This window comes from Vombatus ursinus, unplaced genomic scaffold (genome assembly GCF_900497805.2).
Source record: "Vombatus ursinus unplaced genomic scaffold, bare-nosed wombat genome assembly UNPS02014852.1, whole genome shotgun sequence".
NCBI lineage: Eukaryota > Metazoa > Chordata > Mammalia > Diprotodontia > Vombatidae > Vombatus > Vombatus ursinus.
Window position 1 is genome coordinate 11231755 of NW_020954630.1, and position 19461 is coordinate 11251215.

The 19461-nt window shown below is 38.6% G+C and overlaps 1 protein-coding gene across 1 annotated transcript in view; it reads left to right on the forward strand.

Moving 5' to 3' along the window:
- Positions 1-12585: 12585 nt before the first annotated feature.
- Positions 12586-19461, forward strand: part of WDR60 (WD repeat domain 60) — a 78550-nt gene continuing 71674 nt past the window's right edge. The window contains exon 1 of the mRNA XM_027841133.1: positions 12586-12737. Coding sequence (XP_027696934.1) covers positions 12723-12737 — 15 coding nt within the window. The 5' untranslated portion in view covers positions 12586-12722. The remainder of the gene's footprint in view (positions 12738-19461) is intronic.

A 19461-nucleotide genomic window follows, 5' to 3' on the forward strand; every position in this document is an offset into this window, starting at 1 on the left:
TAACATGAGGCCATGAATCCTCTCAGTTCCCCTCTTCTGTTCCTCAGAACTTCTCAGTTTCATCATCTTCTCTCAACTTCCTTCCATTGGCAAAGTAATCTTTCTTACCAGGTCAGTCATGACTTCTCTACTCAAAAATCTTCCCTGGGTCCCTATATGTTCCCAGGGCACGACCGAAGTGAAAGTCAGCTTGCATGGTGGAGAGACGGCTGGCCTCAGAGTCAGGACGATCTGGGTTCTAGTCCTTCTTCTCATGTATGTTGGCTCTGTGACCCTCAGCAAATCACTCAGTTTCTCAGCGCCCGAAGCAACTCTAAAAATGCAACTTGCAGCATATATATATGGTTGTCTTGAATTGATCTTTTACTTTGAGGTCCCTACGCCAGACAGTGTCAAACGTGGCTGGCCCCAAATGCTGACAACACTCCTGAGTACAGCTGAACCAGATTAAAATGTAATTGGGAGATATTTAACAAAATAATAAAAATGCATTAAAATAAATAATATCGCATTTTAAAATTAAGTCAGTATGTGACCCACAAAGATCCTTATGTACCAATTGACTGCACAGCTCTACACCAGTGAAATTACTGGTCTGGTCAAAAAATAAATAAATGAAAAAGTTAAATGCCTCCTCTTGGCATTAAAGGTCCTACCACACTGTCTATACTCTGGTTACTTCCTGCCACGTATTCTGTGCTCTAGCCAAAGTAGATAAATTTTGCACCCCTCCCAAACCACACTTTAAAAAAAACAAAACCTGCCACACCTATTTTTCTGGCCTAATTCAGAGCTACCTTCCTCAAGAAATCTTCCTTAATCACTCTAATGAATACTGACTTTCCTCTTCAGACCTCTCATAGCACTGCGAGAACTCTCTAATGCATTTTTCATGTCATAGTTTTGATACCTTATCATCCTAATTCACAGTTTCGACTAGACTCTTGAGTTCAGGGGCCATGTTTTATCTAACCTTGTTATTTCCCCCAGGACCAGCAAAGTGTCCTGCATACAGGAGGTTACTTAATAACTTTCTTTCATTGCATTGTAGTACTTAAAAGTATGCTCAAGTCTACTTATCCTAAAAACATCTTACCTTTACCTTACGCTGCTATCTCCTTCAGCAATCATCTTTTCTCCTCTAAATCACTGCCCAAAATTTGGAACTATGCCCAAAGGGCTATAAAACGATGCATACCCTTTGATCCAGCAATACCACTACTAGGTCTTTATCCCAAAGAGATTTAAAATAAAGGGGAAAATAACTTATTTGTACAAAAATAAAGCAATTCTTTTTGTGATGACAAAGAATTGGAAAGTGAGGGGATGCCCATCAGCTGGGAAATGGCTGAACAAGTTGTAGTATATAATTGTAATGAAATATTAGTATGCTATAGGAAATGACAAGCAGGATGATTTCAGAAAAACCTGGAAAGACTTATGTGAACTGATGCATAGTGAAGTGAGCAGAACCAGGAGAACATTGTACGTAGTAACAATATTGTGCAATGAACAACGGTGAATGACTTAGCTATTCTCAGCCATACAGTGATCCACGACAGTCCCAAAGGACTCATGATCAAAAATGCTATCCACACCCAGGGAAAGAACGAGCATCTGAATACAGACCAAAGCGTACTATTTTATACTTTCTTTTCTTCTTTCCTTCCTTCTTTCCTTTCTTCCTTTTTGAGTTTTCTTCCACAAAATGACTGTTTTACATGATTGCACATGTATAGCCTATATCAGACTGAATACTGTCTCAAGGAGGGGAGGGAGGAAAGAATAGAATTTGGAATTCAAAACTTTAAAAAAGAATTTAAAAATTGGTTTTTTGGTTTTTTTGGTTAGGCAATGGGGGTTAAGTGACTTGCCCAGGGTCACACAGCTAGTAAGTGTTATGTGTCTGAGGCCGGATTTGAACTTGGGTCCTCCTGAATCCAGGGCAGGTGCTCTATGCACTGCGCCACCTAGCTGCCCCCTAAAAATTGTTTTTGCATGTAATGGGGAAAATAAAATGTTATTTTTAAGAAATCACTGCTAAACTTCTGGAAAGTTTACATGAGCTGTTCCACTTCCTAACCAAGTCATTCACTATAATTTAGCTTCCATACAGACTTATGCTGAAACTATTCTCTCAAGGTCAGCAGTGACCTTCTGATTGCCAAATCCAGTGTACTTTTCTCAGTCCTATCCTCCTTGATTTTTTTTTTTGTATCACATTTGTTACTAATGAACATCCCTCCTTCCTTATTACTTTCTCTTCCCTTAGTTTCCATGGCACTGGTATTTCCTATTTCTCTTGCTTGCCTTTTGCCATTTTCTCTCAGATTTCTTACCTCCAAAGTGTGATTCACCCCAAGCTCTTTCTGGGGCCTCTTCTTTTTTTATGCCCTCATCCTGTGGTTTCAACCTTCATGCCAGTGACTCCAAAGTCTTTATCTCCAGCTCAGATCTCTTCACTGCACTTCAGCTGCATGCTGGATTTGGATCCAGGAAGATCCTAGTTCAAAATTTGGCTTCAGATGCTTGCTAGCTATATAAACTGGAACAAGTCTCTCTCATCTTTTTCATCTGTAAAATGAGAATAATAATAACACCTATTTCACTGAGTACTTTTGGGGCTCAAATGAGGTAATATATGAGAAATATAAAAATCTCAAAATGCTATATAAATACTCATTATTATTATCATTATTCATTCCCAGCTGCCTGATAGACATTTTGTCTTTGATATTCCACCATGAGTTATAATATCTCTAACTCTATGTTCAAATTGAACCTTTTCTCTCGAAACACCTCATCCTAACTTCTGATTTCTGTTGATTGACACTACCATTGTCCTGTCATGTATACTCAAAATTTTGGAATTAATCTCTTTTAAAAAAATCTTTTTAAATTTAACTTTCTTTTAAAAATGTGTTTTTGATGCTGTTTTTTTGAACTTCACCATCACTTCCCAATGACTCCCTCCATACTACCCCCATTCCCAGACAGAACTCTCCCTTGTATAAAATAAGTACAGTCAAGCAAAGAAAATCAACATATTGACCTTGACTAAAAATGTATGCCTCATGGCACACTTAGAGTCTAGCATGTCTCTGCTGAGAAGCAGGAGGCACGCTTTCCTGACTGTCCTCTTTTATTATGATAGGTCACTGCATTGATCAGAGTTCTGAAGCTTTTCAATGTTGTCTTCCCTTGTCATCATCTTTTAAGATGTTCTCTGGATTCTACTTACAGTTACAATTTTCCCCAAGATCCTATGAGTTCTTCATATTCACTATTTCCTACTATACAATAACATACCAGTACATTCATATATCATGCAGCTATTAGCCATTCCCCAATTAATGCCCATTTTCCTTCCAGTTTTGTTACTACTAAAAGTGCTACTGTATGTGTGTGTATGTATGTGTGTGTATGTGTGTGTGTATATATATATATATATATATATATATATAATATTTTTAAAGGAGATCTTTGGGGGCAGCTAGGTGGCACAGTGGATAGAGCACTGACTCTGGAGTCAGAAGGACCTGAATTCAAATCCAGTCTCGGACACTTACCAGCTGTGTGAACTTGGGCAAGTCACTTAACCCTGTCTCCAAAAAAAAAAAAAAAAAGAAAGGAGATCTTTTATATCCTTAGTGCATATACCTGTTATCATTGAGTCAAAGGATATTAATATGTAGTTTAATTTTTAAGCATAATTTCAAATTGCTTTCCAGAAGAATTGAACTACTTTGCAGCTCAACCAACAGTGAAAGGTGTGCATCTTCCCATAGCGCCTCCAAAATTCACTGTTTTATCTTTGTTAATCTGATGAATATGAGATGAAACATTGCAAGTGTTTTAATTTGCATTCATTTACCTTATTATTTGTGAGATGCAGTATTCTTTCATATTACTATGAGAGCTTACAAATCTTCTTTTGAAAACTGCCTCTTCATATTCTTTTACCATTTTTCTATAAGGAATGGTTTTTGTTATGTATTTGTTTCCATTTTCTCTATATCTTGGATATAAGACCTTAATCAGAAACATATGCTACAAAGATCTATCCCCAGTTAACTGCTTCTCTTCTTATTCTAGCTATATTGATTTTGTTCATACAAGTGCTTTTAAATTTTATGTAAAAAAAATTGTCTATTTTGTCTTTTATGACCACTTCTGTCTTCTTTCTAGTTAAGAATTTTCCATAGAAGTAGGCATAAAAGATAAAGCAGCCTACTGGGTTTTAAAAATCATTCTTCATTTATCTTCTACTTCCAAGATGTCAGGTTCTGTTGATTCTATATCTGTAATATATTTGCATTTACAGATTTTTTTAGTGCTCCTATTTACCATGACCTTACTTCTCACTATCATACCATAGCTGAACTCTCTAACTCAAATCCTTCCCTCTTTATTATTATTTCATGGCTGTTTGTGGTCTAGTCAAACTGAAATATTCTGCATGCTCATCCTAACCTTTCCTGCTTGTATGCCTTTCCAAAAGTTACCCCTCATATTTAGAATAGATTAGCCCATCTCTATCTACTGAAATATCATTCCTTTCCTTTAGTGCCTAAATTGCAAATTCTTTGTACACGGGGATGATGTCATTAAAAAAATCTCATGTCTGGCCTGTTAGTACTCCATTTATGATAGGTGCTAAATTCATTGAATTGAATTGCTAGTGATTTATTAGAAAACCAACCTTGCAAGTTGGTATGTACCATGTGTAATAAAGTATTTAACCTCTGTTCTCTGAATACAAAGTAAACCAAAGACAAGTGACTATGTTTAATACAAATCAGCACCTCCGGGAGCATTATCTTCCTAATGACCTACTATCCTTGAAGCTTTTTGCCTATTAAATTACATATGTGAAGGAAGAATATACAAAGTATTCTTCTGTCGCTCCTGGTCCCTTTAGCTCTACTGAAGTAATCTGATTTCCTAAATGTTTACTCTTACTTTACCCCCAAATCGCTTATGTCCTGCCATTACGTTAAGGATTTCTACCCTTGCCTAAGTAAGATACTCTTACATTGGCATAAACAGACACTGGCCTCGGAGCAACTTTGGTACAAAGCTACAGGTACCTACCACCCAGTGATAGTCAGTTTACTTGGTTCTCTCCGAAAACTGGGTCTTCTGAATTTCTAATGTGAGCCAGCCATAAAGAATCAAGTTCTTAATCCCTGTTACTCCTTTACTGTAAGTGAGTTTACAAGGTACAATTTATAGTTAAGCATGTTGTTTGTTCCTTTCAGTCATGTTTTGGGGGTTTTCTTGGCAAAGATGTTGGAGTGGTTTGCCATTTCCTTCTGCTCATTTTATAGATGAGGAAACTGAGGCCAAAAGGTTAAGTGACTTGTCCAGGGTCACACAGATAGTGTCTGAGGCTAGATTTGAACTCAGGAAGATGAGTCTTCCTGTCTCCATGCCTGGAGTCTATCCACTGTGCTACCTAGCTGCCCAAAGTTAAACATACAAGTATACTGAATGTTAGGGGAATGGGTGGTGGGGTGCAGTTTTGTACCAGAGTATTTTAAAATACAAAATATTCATCTGTGATAGTATTGAAATAAAGTAGAAAGGACACAAAAAGCTCTAAAATGCTGTTGTGTTTTTCATAAGGAAACAATGAGAGTTTAACAGAAGCTACAATTTTGACACTTGTTCAGGAAACCTCTCCAGTTTGGGGAGGAGAGGGGGAAACAACCATTTTTACATCAGCCTATTTTTGCTTACACTCCCCAACCACACCCTCACTTTTTAATGGAAACTCTAGAATCTTCTATAATGGAAACTTCCATGATCCATTGAGAACCTTGCTGACCAATCCCAAGCATTCCCTTGCCTATGACATCAAAAACAGGAAATCAGTCAGTGACACCTGAGTGAAAGTAAGTCTGCCCCTCCCCATAAAATTTGTGGCCCTCTCCTGCTTCATTGCCCTCTGTAGAAGGTCATTAGGATGCTACCTTATATAGAGCTGCTTCAGGGTAGTAGCTCACTGCTCTAGTTTTGAAGGTGTTTGTTCTTTGCCTTGGGGTGTGTGGAGGAGTCAGAGTACTATCTAGGTTCAACTATTACATTATAGAATATAGATAGAGAATACAAATGAAGAAGGTATGTACTTAAATGTACATCTAGGATGAGCCTCCAAAATGTAACCATTCTCTCAGCTGCTGCCTCCTGACGCAGGTATGCTTTTGGAGAATTTTCTCACTTTTTTGGTACATAGAATCCTGAGATCATGTGTTCATGGTACTCTCCAGTATACTGAGAACAGGATAAAGTTTTATTAAAAGAAAGAAAACAAAAACAAAAATAAGTCTTTGAATGAACAACTATTTGTCAAAAAGACATGTATGTATATTTATAATTTGAATATTGATCTCCTGGAGAAGTGTACAATCCCAATATAAGGGCTTTAGTGAAGACTCTTCTCTACAAGTCCTATCTTATCCAGGATTTCTTTTCTTCAAAGGTTGCCACTATTCCCCACCACAGTGTTTCATTCCTACTTTATCCTTTTAGCAGTCTTCCTCAGCTATCAGCCCCACTTCTCCCAGTGAACATTTCTGGGCAAGAGAGAGAATACCCTATCTCTTACTATGCTAATCTTGATTCATTCACACCATCACACCATCCTTGCAAACAGGTCTAACTTGAACCCCAACAAGAAATTCCACTAATAGCCAGTCCTAATTTTCTTTTTCTAAAAAAAAATGTTTTATTTAAAAATTTAACATCAAATATCAATACAACCAACTAAACTACATTAGCAACTATTTTCATTTAAATTAACTTAAATTCAGTAGAGGGAATAATTGTAAAGGCTCCCTCCACTTCAAATCTCTAGAGGTTTTTGTCATTAATTCTCACTCACTTTTCCTTTTTATATGATTATAATGCATTCTTCATTCTCCTGGTTTTGCCTCTTTTTTAAATGTAATTTTATAGAGGTCTTTCTGCATTTCTTTGAATCCCTCACACTTGTAGACTTTTTCTTTAAAATATGCTATTTCATTAATGTACCATCCATAACCCTGTTTTCATAGACTTTTTCCCACATCTTCTCATTTTTATTCTCCTCTTCAGGCTTTCTGTAGAAGGGTTCCTTTTCAGGGATGTGATGAATGACTGAGATGAGGGTAAACTTAATATAAAAGTTGAAAAGAAGGCTGACTTCAATATTAACAGTCTGACTGATCTGGGAACTACCACCTTAAAAAGGAGCTAGTGGATCTTTTCCTGTCAGGCTCAATTAATCAAGTAAGTTTTTCCAGCTCACTCGGGGTGCCTAAGATGGTTGTTAATATGACCTTAGGATGCATCAATAGACGCCTAGTGCCCAGGGGGCACTGAGGTACAACTAGAGGGCTGATAGTCCTAACCAGAACACATCTGGAGTAGTAGTTAGTTCTGGGATTATATTTTAGAGAACCAGAATGGCACAGTGATAGAGAACTTGCCTTGGAGTCTGGGGAAAATGTGTTCCAGGCTAGCCTCTAATACATACTGGCTGCAAGTATGACACTGGACAAGTCACTTAACCTCTCAATGCCTCAGGCAGTTAACTCTCAAAAGACTCAAAATTGCAGAGTATGGTGCCAATCTGGATTGGTAGAGGAAGTTTCCTCATTGGGAGGTCCCTATGCCCCTACCCCCACCCCCAAAAAACATGTTGAAAACAAGGGAACTGATAGTCCCAGGCTAGACCACACTTAATTGGTTCTGGGCATCATATTTTAGGAAAGACTTTTACAACTTGGAATAGGTACAGAGAAGAGCAACCAGGGTCTTGAGGGAACAGCACAGTACCTTAATCAGTCAGAGGAACTGAGGGTGTTTAGTCAGTGGAAAAGAAGATTCAAGAGGTCATCATAGCCATTTTCAAGTGCTTGAAGTCAACCATGGAAAAGGGATTTGAATTTTTCTGTTTAGCCACAGAAGATAGAATTTGGGGCCATGGGTAGAAATCGCAAAACTTGATATAAGGATAAACCTCCTCACAATTAGTACTGCTTAAAAACAGAATGGGCTGCCTAAGGAGTAAGTGAATTCCTTTTTATCACTGGGAGTCTTCAAGCAGAAACTGACCAAGCAGACTTTTTCCATCTGGCTTGCAATGAAACCTTTCATATGTGTTGTCCCGCATTAGAATATGAACTTCTCTAGATCAGGGACTGTCTTTCTTTTCTGTTTGTTCTCCCCAGTACTTAGCCCAGTGTTTTGTACACAGTATGTACTTAATAAATGCTTTATTCATTCATTTTCATATACATAAAACACAAAAGATTGTATATGAAAGCAAGAATCTCCATTTCACACCAATTACTTTTAAAAATATATATGCATATATTGTAAATTCTGTATTATTATTTTTGAAACTGTCCTGCTTATCTTCTGAACTTCCTTATGTGCATTTAAGAAATGTTACACCTTTCTTTTTTCTTGGTATCACTATTCTTTTTGTTTGTTTGTTTTTTTGCTAGGCAATGGGGTTAAGTGACCTGCCCAGGGTCACACAGCTAGTAAGTATTATGTGTCCGAGGTTGGATTTGAACTCGGGTCCTCCTGAATCCAGGGCTGGTGCTCTATCCACTGCGTCACCCAGCTACCCCAGCATTATTATTCTTAAGCTCTCTATCACTTTCTTTCTCCCCCCACCCAATTAACCAAGAGGGAAGGAATGGAGGGAACCCTTGCACCAAATAAGCATTATCTAGCAAAACAAATCTACAGGGGGGCCGTGTCCAAAAATGTATGTTTCTGCTCATCATGACTGTTACCTGTCTGCCATGAGGTGGTTAACACGTTTTATTGTCAGTCCTGTGGAGAGATGGTTGATCATTGTTTTAATAACAATTCTTAAATCTTTCCAAGTTATTTTTCTTTATAATGTTGTTTACTTGTATCTAAACCACGTTCACATGTGTGTGCAGTTCTCCTTTGTCTGCTTTAGGTAAGATTGAGGTTAATCTGATGCCCACAGATCCCCCCACCATTTCTTCCGTGTTTGCACACTCTTCTTCTCATGCCCCCCAATTATGAAGTAGCAAGCTTCCATCCCTTCTTCCTCCGTTATATATTAGTGTATTCCTTCTTTTATTCCCCCTTTTCCTTATTTCCTCTTAAAGCCTCAGAACAGAACCAGTTTATGTCCAGCACCTCCATTTTTCTCATTTAACTCCCTTAATACCCTCTTGAAAACATTAAGGTTTAGAAGGGATATATTTTTTCTCCCCATCTTAGGATTTTAGTATTGTATCATCACACAGCTCCTTCCAATGACTACTTATTCTCGTAATTCTTCCCTAAACTCTTTTTTATTTTTTTCTTTTTAATTCTTTAAGCTCTCTTAATTTCTTCTAGGTATTCATGTAGTCCTTGTGGAAAATGCCTTTTTTTCTCAAGTCTCTGCTTAACAGTTGTTATGGAATTAGTTTTGTCATATATATTATGTATATAATACATACATATGCATATATATTTATATTATGTTGGGCGGCATTTTCCTTTGATTTGCTCATCTCTCTAGCTTTTGGTTCTTCAGTTTGGGCTTTCATCCAGATTTAGTCTCTGCCCTCTGCTTTGCTCTTGAATGGGGTGGTTGGCCCTCCCTGGTCTTGCCCTGAGTTCCATGGGTTCTTGGACTGACTTCTACCTCTTGGGGTTTTCTCTCCCTCATATCTTTGAGGTTCTGAGTCTTCTCTGGTATCTCAGGACAAAATGTTAGGAACCCCAGAAACCCTGGGTTTGGATTGTCCTGATCTAAGTGCTACTGGAGTGGGGTATTGTGCTGGTTCCTACCCACTGTCTGGGGCTTCCAAGATCACCCACCTTGGGGCTTTCTGACCAGCCTGGGACTTTATCAGGGGAAGATCTCCTCTTTTGCTACTTCTGGACTCAGAGGCTTGCTGGCTCTACCTTGTCCAGTGTCTGGTAGTGCTGCCTGGAGCTTACCTTGCTGGAAGGGTTGTTTCCTATTGCTCATGGGCTTCTGATTGAATTTTTGTACAGTTCTGGGGTGGAAGATGTCGCTTATAATTTCTCATTGGATTTTTTGATCATTATTTGTTCTGGTGTTTACTTCAAAGTTTTTATTGGAGGAAATATGTAGAAGGTTGGTAGACTTCCTTTAGCTGCCATATTGGCTGCAACTCCCTAGTTGCCTTTTATTGCCTTTAGGATAAAATAATGAACTAATCTTTTTGGAATTTTTAAGCCCTTCACAACCTGGCCTCAATCTACTTTTCCAGTCTTATTTCTGTATTCTCTTCATTTTGTCCTATAGCCAAACTGCCTGTCTTACTGCTTTCACACACAACATTCCATCTTTGATCTTGGTGTCTGCACTGACTGTCCTTAAGATTCTGTGTTGTCAGTCCAAGTACCATCTTCTATCTTGTCTTTCTTGAACTTCCCAACTGCTGGTTCTCCCCCCACCCCGATACTCTATTTTTTTTTGGTATGCAATTGTATATATATGTATGTTTTGTTTCCCTTAATAGAATGTAAACTCCTTGAAGACAAGAACTAGTGCTTATTTTTGTCTTTGAATCCCTAGTCCACAGTACCTGGCATATGAGGGAGACTTAAACAGTGCTTGTTAATTGATTGATTGATTCTACTGGTGGGGTTATCCATAGGTAATATTAATTAGTAGAACTATAATTTGAACCCAAGGCTTATAACTTAAGATCCAGGCTCTTTCCACTGAAGCACTCCTGTACAGTTGAACTAGGAGTAAGAAGCCCTGATGAACTAGTAGCTCATTGGAGTTAAAATTTCTAACAGGCAGTAACTGTAGTGTAACAAATCCTGAACCTTTAAGAGTCAGTAGCTGATTTGGTTCTGTCATTTACTAGACTAGTACCTAACTAGGTTATGTGAACTTGAGGAAATCACTTATGAATCTTCTAACAGGGTCTTGAAGACAGAAGAGAGAAACCTAAATCTGGATCTGAGGTTTCTGCCCCCATCCCTCCTTTTTTTTTTTATTTTTTTCTTTCCATTAGGTTAGAAAGGATTTCAAAAGTCATGTAGTCTAATCTTTTGATACTATACATGAGGAAACTGCAGTCCAGAAGGGGAAGGAGCTTGTCTAATATCACACAGCAAGTTAGCATACCAGAACTCAGGTCATTTAGCCTCCAGGCTAGGGCCCTTTGTATAGGACCGTAACAGCTCTCTTGCCTTCGATTTTAGGAGGATCCAGTCGAGGTCACTGAATACAGAGAGGACATTGGAGCGTTCTCTATATATTTCCCTTGAAAATGTCATTGACGCTACTGTCACACCTCTGACAGCATGACCTTGGTTTCCGTGACCCGCTGCCAGCATTGCATATTAGTTCTTTCCTCCCTCCTGGCTTTCAAACTAAGTTTGGATCATTAGAGAATGGATCCTTCTTACTGTCCAAGACATGATTTTAGATTCTTCCCTTTATGAACATATTTAAGTGAAGGCAGCTCATCTAAGTGATATGTGTGTGCATATATAAATAAATTCAAAACAAATCTTCCAGAAATGTAGCTAAATATTATCCATTAAAAATTAGAAAAGTTAGAAGCTGTAGTTTAGCTTTCTTTTTAAAAATCTATAAACCCTAGTAGTTAATTATTTAAAACATTGAGAATAGCTCACATTGAATTTATGAGATCATTTGTTTTGTTCTACAAAGAGCTGAAATATTTCAACAAGTACATTTTTGACAATATGAAAGGTATTTTTAATAGCCATTGCAAACCAGCTTTCATTTCAGAAGCAGCTGAGCTTTATTAGTGAATTGGTTGCATGTCATTTCTTTTCCAATCATTTTGCTTTGATGAAGAACCTCGGGAGAAATTGTCATGATCAAGAAGAAACATTTCTGCAAGATTTGGTTCTGGTTTAGAGGTTGATAAAGGCTTTCTTTCACATATCCATTTCATTTTATCTTCACGATAACCTGTGAATGGTAGAGCATTATTCTTAAAGTTCCCTTCTTTAAGAATTGGAAACCGAAATTTAAAGAGGTTTAGAGACTTCCCAAAGTTCACACGTGGGCAGCGAAGTGGCAGAATCAGGACTAGGGCACAGGTTAGTTTTTTGCGTCTTGCTCCGCAGTTACTGACTCAGAAATATGAGCGCTAGTTTCTGGCATTTCGAGGTGAAAGGGGAATTGTGTAAGGAATTTCATACAAGATAAACTGACATCCAAATAGTGACTGCTGGGAGATTACTGACTACCACTAGCACCAGATCCTCTTTTCCTCCTAATCCCTAAAGGTTCATGCTTAGTTCCCTTCCCGCAGCACTTCCCATGCCTGGGTTGTGTTTACGAGGTGGAGTGGAGAGAGATAGACTTACATCCCCCCCCCCCTCCCCCAAAGAATTTGCAAACTCTGCAAAGACCTCGTAGAGGCCACAGCCCCTTCAGCGCATCAAACCCTCGGAGCAGAGAGAATCGACCGAGAGGGGTTGGACTGCGGTGAACTAGAGCGATCGCTTGCTCTGCCGTCTCCTTCTTCTGCCTGGCCGTTGCTAGGGAGAAAGGGGACGCGCCCCGAGGCCCCTCAGAGTGGTCTCTGCGCAGGCGCCTGGGCTGCAGCTGAGCCGCATCCAGTACAGGCCTAGCTGTGTCTTTCCTGGAGTTTCTTCTCTTCTGGGTCCAGGCCACGGAATTCATTGTCCTCCCGGGACGGGGGAGAAAACGGGGTGTGGGTCTGAGGAGAAAGATGGAGGCAGGAAAGGTCAGTGCGGGGAGGGGGTCGGGGGGCGACTTTGGAGAGTCCTTCAGGGCCTCTTTCCGAGGGCCACTGGGGTCCGACGGTTCTTCTTCGGTCCCCTGGCCTTGCCCTTTCTTCTTCATCTCTTGCTCCGACGAAAGCGGTTAAAAACGGATCGGCCTTTGCCACTCACGTGTTAGCAATTTCACCCCTAGAAGAAGCTGCTTTAAGAGTGGGTTGGATGCAGAAAGGAGGACTTGGGGAAGGATGTGGACAGAGTCACTAATTTTTTACGTGGAAATCATCCTTCCCTTCCCCCACCCCACCCCGCCCCCACCGCCAGCCCCAGAGCCATAGGATGGTAGTAGCCCTGGTTCTGCGTTAGCTGCAGATCTCAGCCTTTCCTCCTGGTCCAGAAAGTTGTTGTTGTTTTGAAGGGGTGGGACGGGTTTGTCGTCGGCTCCTCTGCATCTCGTTTGATAAAGCCCCTTCCTGTACGTTTTCCTGAAGACGGGGTGTTTTGTAGGAAGTCAGATTCTTGAGATGAGCAGAGCCTCAAGCATTTAGGTGGCACTTAAAGATTTGCAAAGTGCTTCACGCGAATCAGCGCGTGCACACCCCTAGGAGGGAGGTACCCTAAGTATTAGTAACCCCCAGACACGCTTGGAGGAACGAAATGGTCACGAGAGTGCCAGAGGCAGAATTCAAACCCTGGTTTCTGATTTCAAGCCTATACTCTGTCTGCTAGACCATCCACACTCAGCTGGGTAACAAACATTGAGACACCGTTATCAGTCAAGCTTCAAGCATTTATTAAGTGGCCACTGTCTGGAAAGGCTCTGTGCTAGGTTCTGGGGACACAAAATAAGGTGGGGGGGGGAACCAGTCGTGAGTGCAAATTGAATTATGATTTTCTCTCTTTATTTTTCTTGCTTTTTTTAGAGATATGGCTAATATGGAAATATATTTTGCGTGATTTCACATGTATGATGGATACATTGCTTGCCTTCTTGGTGGGTGGGGAAGGGGCTGGAGGGAGAGAATTTGGAATTCAAAAAAATTTTTTAATTAATTAACTTAGTTTTAGTGTTTAACATTCACTTCCACAAGATTTTGAGTTCCAAATTTTCTCCCCATCTCGTCCCTTCCCCCACCCTCCGACAGCGTGCATTCTGAATGCCCCTTGCCCTTAATTCAAAAATTTTTTAAAAAGAAAAATGTTAAAAATAAATATTTTCAAAAAGAAAATAAAAAAAACAATCCATCATGTTCCCTAAGGAGTTTACATTGTAACAGGGGATACAAGTACATATACAGTAGATATAAAGAGAATAAACTCGAGCAAACACAAATAAATAAATGCTGGTTAGTTTGAGAGGGAGGACATTAGCATTTGTGTGTGTTTGTGTGTGTTCAGGGGAATCAGTAAATGTTTCATGTAGGAGGTAGTGCTGTAATACCAAAAAAAAAAAAAAGTGCTTTGTTTTCTTGAAGAAAACAGAGATTCTGTGATGCCAAGGGAAGAGGGACCAGGCATGCAGGATTGCTAGTGTAACAGCAAGGAATATTGGAGAATAGTGTGTAAGGAGCCAGGAGCAAAGAAGAAGTTTGGTTGTACATGGTGGAGGATGGGGAAATATCCAGTGAGGCTAGAAAGAGAGGTTGGAGACAAGTTGTATAGGACTTTATAAAATTTCAATTTAAAAATTTTTTCCCATTTATTTATTCAGTTATTTGTTTGCCTGTTATATCCATGCTGTAGTATCAGTTGATTCATTCAATGATTCAGCTATGTCACTTGTTAGGTTTATTGAATGGTAATAAGAAGGGACACATTTCTATCTAAACTTGTAAATAAATGGCTTATCAGTATTCAAACTGAGTATACACTTTATCAAAATACTCTCCCTTCAGAGTTCTGCTCCATACTCATACTGGCTAAAAAATGCAGAGGCTTATATAAAGCTAAAAATGTATGTAGAGTAATTCATATGAACTTGTATAGGGCTTTAAGAGCTAAAGAGAAAGAGAATTTAGAGGGAGTTAGAGAAATAGTCACTGGACAGAAACTTGGAGAAAAAGCCTCTGTGAGAGCCCCTGATGGGAATAATGAGCCAGCCAAAGATCAGCCAAATAGGTAAGAAAACCTTGAAAAAGAAGTGACATGAAAGTCCAGAGATGAGAGAGCATCTAGGAGGAGAAGGGAGGCCCAGAGTGTCAAATACAGCAGATAGGTCAAGAAGGATGGGGCCAGTGGTGGTGGTGGGGGGGTGACATCCCAGTTTTCTCCATTTCCCCCATGCAGACATACACATACACACCCAGGTTGAAATTTTCCTTGTGGCAAAAGAACTCAGCAAAAACATCTGCTGCAATTACAGTGAAATAGTATTTTGTCTTAGTAGTTCTCCACTTCTCTGCCTTGAAGGAGATGTTTTATGATCTCTTCTCCACAATCTTCACTGGTTTTTCCCGTTACTTATGAGTTAACTTCCTTTGAGTGAGTCTTTCATTTTTTTCATTGCAGTGATCGTTCTTCTGGTTCTGCTTATTTTGTTTTGCATCAAAGTTCATGCAAATCCTCTCATTTTTCCAAATTCCTTATATTTTTAATTTCTTGCCATGCAAGAGTATCCCATTACATTCATATACTATGGTTTTTTCATTTCCCAGCTGAAAGGAACCTGCTTTGTTTCTATTCTTTACTTCTACCAAAGGGGAAGGTAACATGCATTTATTAAGTGCCTACCTTGTGCCAGTCATCATGCTAAACACTTTACAAATATAATCTCTTTGATCCTCATAACATCCCTGGGAGGCAGGTGCTCTTGTTTTCTCTGTTGTATAGATCAGGAAACCTGAGAAGATAGTGGTTAAGTGATTTGCCCAGAGTCAAACAGCTGATAAGTTCCCAGGGCAGAATTTGAACTCAGGTCTTCCTGACTTGAGGCCCAGTACTTTATTTACTACACCACCTTGCTGCCTCTTGCACAGACTGCTGCTATGAATATCTTGGTATGTATCAGACCTTTGTTTCTGTCTTTGATTTCCTTGGAGTAAATATGTGTTCATTAGTGCTATTGTTCTGTCACAAGGGTCTGAATCAGACACTTTCCTTGAATAATTACAAATGGAAATACGGAACAGCTGGACCACTTCATAGCTCTACCAAAAAAGCATCCATGTACCTATATTCCTATAACCTTTCCAACACCTACTGTACCATTTCCATCTTTGGCTATCTTTGTCAGTCAGTTAGTGTGTTGTGAGGTGAAACCTCAGTTCTAATTTGCATTTCTCTTGCTATTTATGTTTTAGGACATGTTTTCATGTGGTTGGTTATAGTTTGTATCTCTTCTTTCGAAAGCTGTTTATATCCTTTGCTCATTTATCTATTGAGGAATGGCTCTGGATGTTATAATTTGTGTTATTTCTCTCATGTAAATTGAGATTTCATGTACTTTTGCTTTTCTCTAGATTATACTCTAGGGATTAGAGTATGGTATTCCCTATAGAAATTTATGGCCTTCAAGATATATTGTTTAGTTCTTGTTTCCCTAGTCATTCTCTTTCTGGAACCCATTTAGTCAGTTACATTTGTGTTATTTCTGTATCTCTAGCTTGGAGGCTTATTTTAAATACAGCATTAAAAAAAATTTAAATGCAACAATGTCCTCAGGGCCAGGCATTTCTTCTCATTTAAAGAGTACTTGCATTAGGTTCTCAGTTGTAAGTTTGTCATTAACTTTTCAGGATACAGCCCAGGGGTCATTAGTAACATACTGTTATCTGGAATTATTAATGATGTGCTTTTTTCTCTCATAAAAAGAAAATTTGTGCCTTAATGAAGATGTTGCAATGATTTTTATGGTGAAAGATTCTAAAAGTTATGAGTTTGTGCAGTTTTCAAGCTTTAAAGTTTTTAGCTTTATGTAATTTTAATTATCATTAGTATAAATAAAGTTGGTTTTCAGATGAATGACATGACCAGTTAGTCCCCAAGCATTTATTAAGTGTCTGCTACATGTGCTAGGCACTGTGCTAAGTTCTAGGAATATAAAGTGCATGATAGAAGAATGAAATAGTCCTTGCCCAAAAAGTTTATATTTTATTAAATAAAGCATGTACATATAAATGTGTGTATGCACCAAAGTTATTGGTACTTGCAGCTGAGGAAGGCATCAGCAACTGAAGAGGTCAGGAAAAGCTCCTTCTAGAAAGTGGCTGTTGAGTTGAGGCTTGAAAGAAAGCTAAGGGTTTTAAGAAGCAGTGGTGAAGATGAGATTGCCAGTGATGAGGGGCAGAGAGTGTGGAAAGTGTGGAGGAAACTGGACACTGAGTATTACTTAAGAAAAAGTTAAAAAGGTCACTGCGACTGATTACAGTGGGTGCAAGGGGAGGAGTGTACAATAAGGCTGGAAAGACAAGTTGGGGCTGGGTAGTGAAAGTAGCAGAGACAGGAGTTTGAATTTGCTCCAGAGGAGATAGGAAATAACTGGAGTTTATTGAATAAAGGAATGACATGGTTAGACTTGGAAGATGGAAAAATTACTTCAGCAGCAGTGTGGAGAATATATTTTATTGGGTATTTTGGGGGAAGGGAGAGTGAATGAAGAAATATAAGCCAAGCCTGGTGCTGGGGATACAAATACAAAAGAAAAGACTTTCCTCCCGTAAAGGAGCTTATAGTCTGACATTTCATTTTACACACACACACACACACACACACACACACGTATATACACAATATACTTGTAGTATAATAGTTTATATAACTATATAACTATAATATATAATTGTTTATATAGTATGCTTGTATATGACTTATAGAAGTCTTTTGTGTATATATACATATATTATTATTAGAAGAGTTTAATATGCTTCACATGCTAGACTATCTTTGAAGACCAGTTTACAGATGTAAAGGTACATCAACAGAAGTTTGGCCACTAGGTAATGGCCATGGTGACACATAAACTAGATAAAATACATTTTGGCCTCAGTCCTATGCTTGATTTCACAGTAATGGCGGCAGACTAGCAGAAAGGGGGGCAGAAGGTATTAAGAATCTCACCTTTTTTTTATGATCTAAAAATATCAATTTAACTGTTGATACTCATAATGTGAGATATTTAATCAGCAGCAAACAAGTTCCTACACTAATAGAGCTCAGTGACTTGGATTTAGTAGGCACTTAAATTTTTTTTTATATTTTTTACCAGTTACATGTAAAAACAATTTTTAACACTTGTTTTTAAACATTTTGTGTTCCACTACTGAATTGTTGGTGGAGTTGTGAACTGATCCAACCATTCTGAAGAGCAGTTTGGAACTATGCCCGAAGGGCAATCAAACTGCATACTCTTTGATTCAGTAATACCACTACTAGGTCTATACCCCAAAGAGATAATAAAAAAAGGAAAAGGACCCACATGTACAAAAATATTCAGTGTCTCTTTTTGTGGTAGCCAAGAATTGGAAATTGAGGGAATGCTCATCAGTTGAGGAGTGGCTGAACAAGTATGGTATATGAATGTAATGGAATACTATTGTGCTGTAAGAAATGAACCAGCAGGTTTCAGAAAAATCTGGAAAGACTTGCATGAACTGATGCTGAATGAAGTGAGCAATCTAGAACATTGTACACAGTAACATCAACATTGTTCGATGATCAGCTATGATAGACTTAGTTCTTTTTAGCAGTACAATGATCGAAGACAATTCTAAGAGACTTTTTGATGGAAAATGCTATGTACATCCAGAGAAAGAACTATGGAGTCTGAATGTAGATCAAAGCATATTACTTTCACTGTTTTTTTGTTGTTGTTGTTTTTTTGGTTTGTTTTTCGCAGTTTTTCCCTTTTGTCTTGTTTCTTCTTTCACAACATTACTAATATACATGTATAGCCTATATCAGATTGCTTGTTGTCCTGGGGAGGGAGGAAAAGAGGGAGGGAGAAAAATTTGGAACTCAAAATCTTATAAGAAATGAATGTTGAAAACTATCCTTTTTTGGGGGGGAGGGGGCTAGGCAATGGAGTTAAGTGACTTGCCCAGGGTCACACAGCTAGTAGGTGTTGTGTCTGAGGCCAAATTTGAACTCAAGTCCTCCTGAAGTCAGGGCTGGTACTCTTTCCACTGCGCCACCTAGCTGCCCTGAAAACAATTTTTACATGTAAATGGGAAAAAAATATAATACTATTTACTAAAAATATTTGCGTTCCACATTCTCTGTCTTCCTCCTCTCCCCCCTCTTTCAGAGGGCCAGCAATTTGATGTAAATTATACATATGCAGTCAGTGCAAGACACATTTCCATTAGTCATATTGCAAAAGAAAACACAGACCAAAAATAAAAAAACCAAGAAAAATAAAATTTAGAAAAACATGCTTTGATCTTCATTCAGATTATATCAGTTCTTTCTCTGGAGGTGGATAGCATTTTTCATCACAAGTCCTTTGGAATAATCTTGTATCATTGCATGGCTGAGAATAGTTAAGTCATTTATAGTTGATCATCATACAATATTGCTGTTACTGTGTACAATGTTCTGGTTCTGCTCACTTCACTTTGCATCAGTTCATATGAGTCTCTCTAGATTTTTTCTGAAACCCTCCTGCTTGTTATTTCTTATAGCACAATAGTATTCCATCACAATCATATACCACAACTTGTTCATTCCCCAATTGATGGGCATCCCCTATTGATGGGCATCCCCTCAATTTCCAATTCTTTGCCACCACAAAAA